The sequence below is a fragment of the Zingiber officinale genome, chromosome 8B (assembly GCF_018446385.1).
Source record: "Zingiber officinale cultivar Zhangliang chromosome 8B, Zo_v1.1, whole genome shotgun sequence".
In the NCBI taxonomy this organism is placed as follows: Eukaryota; Viridiplantae; Streptophyta; class Magnoliopsida; order Zingiberales; family Zingiberaceae; genus Zingiber; species Zingiber officinale.
Window position 1 is genome coordinate 58,771,334 of NC_056001.1, and position 3,795 is coordinate 58,775,128.

General features: G+C 42.4%; 1 protein-coding gene across 3 annotated transcripts; it reads left to right on the top strand.

The window, feature by feature from the left end:
- The first annotated feature begins 684 nt into the window (after positions 1-684).
- LOC122014781 (auxin-induced protein 5NG4-like) lies at positions 685-3,192 on the top strand. 3 transcript variants are annotated; one of them, XM_042571207.1, is made up of 8 exons: positions 686-1,563; positions 1,648-1,710; positions 1,830-1,946; positions 2,012-2,109; positions 2,191-2,249; positions 2,406-2,564; positions 2,650-2,801; positions 2,875-3,192. In XM_042571207.1, exons 1-8 carry the CDS (start codon positions 1,316-1,318, stop codon positions 3,005-3,007), a joined length of 1,029 nt encoding a protein of 342 aa, XP_042427141.1. In that variant the 5' UTR covers positions 686-1,315; the 3' UTR covers positions 3,008-3,192. The 3 variants fall into 3 exon arrangements, with proteins under 3 accessions (XP_042427138.1, XP_042427141.1, XP_042427137.1); XM_042571204.1 differs by having other exon boundaries at positions 685-1,563; positions 2,012-2,249; positions 2,650-2,786; XM_042571203.1 differs by having other exon boundaries at positions 687-1,563; positions 2,012-2,249.
- Positions 3,193-3,795: the final 603 nt, after the last annotated feature.

Below are 3,795 nucleotides of genomic sequence, written 5' to 3' on the forward strand. Positions count from 1 at the left end.
TATAAGTTTATGAATCCTGACTATTTTTAGAGTTTTCAACTATCTAAACTTAGATAAAGTGAGGTGAGATCCTTAAATTAGACCATTTATTAAATCATTCTCAATACAAAGCATTGCTCATTTCATATTATTAGAGATAGAGAAAAATAATTCCGTTGAAAGCAAAGCAAACATGTACATATGTACAATCCCCCATCTTAGACATTTCATCGTCCCGTTGAAATCACTTCATTAGTGGAGGGTATCAAATGGGAAAGAAGATACTCAGGAGGTGGCCGTCGTTGTGTAGGACCTGGAGATAAAACCAACTGACTACCCTCCGCCGTCACTTGAAAGCCCGGATATAGCCCCCACGGGCGGGATCAACCGGTTATGACATGGTATTCTTGCAACATGGGTCGGGAGGTCGAAGGTCTGCGGCAGCAATTGCGATAACATCAATATCTGTCCGTGCTAAACACCTTCGACCGCCATGTCATCGCCGGGCCCGTATTCACCGTGATTTACTCCCTCTCATACTCGTGGGGCAGGGGTGAGGGGGCCGCTGGGCGGCGGGACCCGCCTTTTTGCAACTTGAAAGCCCGGATATAGAACCACTAGAGCTCCAGTGGACAGCAACTAAGACAACTAAGTTGATCACGGACGACTACAGAGGGGGTGTTGTCCTCACCCTCACTTATCTACTGCTTCCACCAACACGAACAATGTAATGTGAAGTTGACAGCAGAGAGGTGGACTGAAGCTTATCTACTGCTTCCACCAACACGAACAATGTAATGTGAAGTTGACAGCAGAGAGGTGGACTAGAATCTTATCTACTGCTTCCACCAACACGAACAATGTAATGTGAAGTTGACAGCAGAGAGGTGGACTGAAGCTTCTGCAAGAATTGGAATGACCTGAGGTTGAGCTTGCTGCCGGAATTGATGACAGAACTGAGCTTGCTGCTGGAATTGATACACACACTGAAATTCTGGAGTCTCCTGCCTTCGCAACCACGTCGATAGGAGGTCTCCTCTGAGGAAGGGACGGAGATGGGAGATGAGACCTTGCCGGAGAAGATGAAGAACCAGCAACCAGCCGGAGAAGAAGAAAGAACACCGACGCCTCCTTCGCTCCCTGGAGTTGTTCTGCGTTCACAACCACGTTCGCAGTTTATACGCTGATTAGGGAGGAAAGAGGAGGGACCACCGGAGCAGAACCACTCCGGTGAAAAACCTAGGTTTAATCTCACCTTGCCGTCGCTGATTGGAGTAGATCGGGAGGAAACTCGCCACGCTAGAGCAGAAACCTTTCGCCGGCAGAGGACACTGAGATGAGGTCGTCGCCTTCACAGGATTCGCCGGAGATGCGCCCAGTGCTCGCCCGAAGTGGAGGAGAATCATTTTCTTCAGGGCAGGTTAAGCTTCTTGCAGCCGTGCTTCTACTACAACTATGTTATGCAGGTTACAATATAGCTGCTAAGGTTGCACTCGACAAGGGCATCGGCCAATTTGTCTTTCCAGTGTATAGGAATGTTATCGGTTTCTCGTTGCTAGCTCCATTTGCATACTTTCTCGAGAAGTAAGTCATTTCAGTTCACTAATTCACTGACACAATTGGTATTCATAGTGCAACACTAGTCTATGTTTTCTGTTTTACATTTAGGGAAGACCGACCATCTTTATCTCTTTCTTTGCTGTTTCAATTCTTCCTTCTTGCATCCTTTGGGTAAGCGAATCTATTTCTAAATTTACATATATACTAGTCACTAGGACTTTTTGAGCAATGAAACAATATCTTAACAATTTCTCATTGTTTGTGATACTTAACGTTTTGTTACTTTGAAGGATTACAATCAATCAAGTATGTTTCCTCATCGGCTTACGCTATGTGCCCACAACTTATGCCGCTGCGATCCAGAATTTGGGCCCGGCACTCACCTTTGCCATGGCTGCGGCTCTCGGGTAATCCTAAAACCATGCTCAAGTGTGCAATGATCTTGTGTGGCTTCATGAACATCTCTCTTCAGGCTTGAGCAAGTCCACATCGCAAAGAGATACGGGTTAGCAAAGGTGCTCGGCACGGTTACTAGCATAGGAGGTGCCACTGTCATCACTCTATACAAGGGTCTTCCCCTACTGCCTCACCCTCTTTCGACAAATGTTTTAGCCACTCCCCTAATTTCAAACTCTATACTACACTGGACAGTGGGTTGTGCCTACATACTTGGAAATTGCGTTACATGGTCTGCCTGGATGGTGCTTCAGGTAACCAGTGCAACGACACTTTTGTATGCTAAAAGGGATGGCTTTGTGCACGAAACTCTTGCAAATGTCGGGGTCTCGGAGATTAAGTCTATTATACGCAGCTCTCCTTTACTTTTATATGCTACAATCAAAATTAGGAAATCTCATTGTTTACAGGTTCCAGTGGTGAAGAAGTACCCAGCTAAGCTCTCATTTAGTGCCTTCATCTGCTTCTTCGGGTTTCTGCAATGCCTTGTCATAGCATGCATTTCTGAAACTGACAGTAAGAAGTGGAAAGTGCATTCAGTAGAACAGCTCTGTGCAATTCTCTATTCAGTATGTGTCATATGCCTCTCAGTTTGTTTCTTTTATGTGCTGAAACACGAATTGAGTTTTGACAACTTTGTCTTATGGGAACAAGGGGCTTGTTGTGTCGGGCATTGCCATTGCTCTTCAGATATGGTGCATAGATAAAGGGGGTCCTCTTTTCACTGCTGTCTTCGGGCCAGTGCAAGTTGTGGCTGTGGCCATAGTGTCGGTTCTCATCTTCAACGATCAGTTATACTTGGGAGGGTGAATAACTTCTTGAGTATGGTTGTGGCAACTGTATTGATGGATTTTAATTGCTCTTTTGTCTTGCTTTCAGGGTTGTTGGATCAGTTCTCATAGTGTTTGGGCTGTACTTGGTTCTATGGGGCAAAAAGGAGGAGAAAGTTTCGAATCAGGACATGAGCCAAGGGCTACAGATGCATGCCCTCCAAATCGACCCTTGCGAGTAGGAACTCACAAGACAAGCTATCGACTATTCAAGTGCGAAGGTAGTTCATAAACATCTTTTCCGCAACTATGAACTGAGGTACAATGTTGATTTCTATAATATGTTATTCAGTAACACAAACGATAAACATTGCGAAGTCAAGATGAACTAATAATGTTTGAGTTAGTAAAATTCTGATTACAACTATTTTTCCCCCCTTTAGTCTTGAGACTACATTGATTGAAAAGCATTTAATTTTTGGTCCCGCTCAAGATTAGATATGTTTCGTTAATTATTGAGCAAAATATCAAAAGAGCATTTCTTTTTATTGAAATTATTGATGGAGATTTTTTTTATGCATGTCAATTTTGTTTAATGTATAAAACAAATTTAAAATATGATAACAAAAGAATTAAAATTGAATAATTCCTAAAAAAATGTTTAATTTTTTCTATTTTATAAGCAAAAATATTTAAAAGTATTTAAATTTATACACTTATTATTACTCTCAATTATTGATATTATAAAAAATTGATGTCAAATTATGGATCCAAGTGATGAAATGCATTGTCAGATAAAGTTGTTTTACTGTGGTGCTAATTTTACCCCCGGGGCATTGTCGGTTGGCAAAAGGATTAGGTGGTGACTCAAGTGGTGGGAGTTCAAGTGCAAAGACAATGCTACGATGCTTGTGATTAGGGTTGTAAATGAATCAAGCGTTCGTGAACAAGTTTGATGTTCGGCTTGGTAATAGCTTGTTTATGTTCGTTCAATATACATTAGATTAATTAAACAAACAAGCTTGAACAG

What these genes read in the sequence shown, in the direction of transcription:
- LOC122014781 (XM_042571203.1), top strand. Translation starts at nt 1,316, where the DNA reads ATGAGGTCGTCGCCTTCACAGGATTCGCCGGAGATGCGCCCAGTGCTC. An exon ending in TTCCTTCTTGCATCCTTTGG is followed by an intron (nt 1,711 to 1,829) that starts GTAAGCGAATCT and finishes GTTACTTTGAAG; the next exon opens with GATTACAATCAATCAAGTAT. An exon ending in GATCAGTTATACTTGGGAGG is followed by an intron (nt 2,802 to 2,874) that starts GTGAATAACTTC and finishes TCTTGCTTTCAG; the next exon opens with GGTTGTTGGATCAGTTCTCA.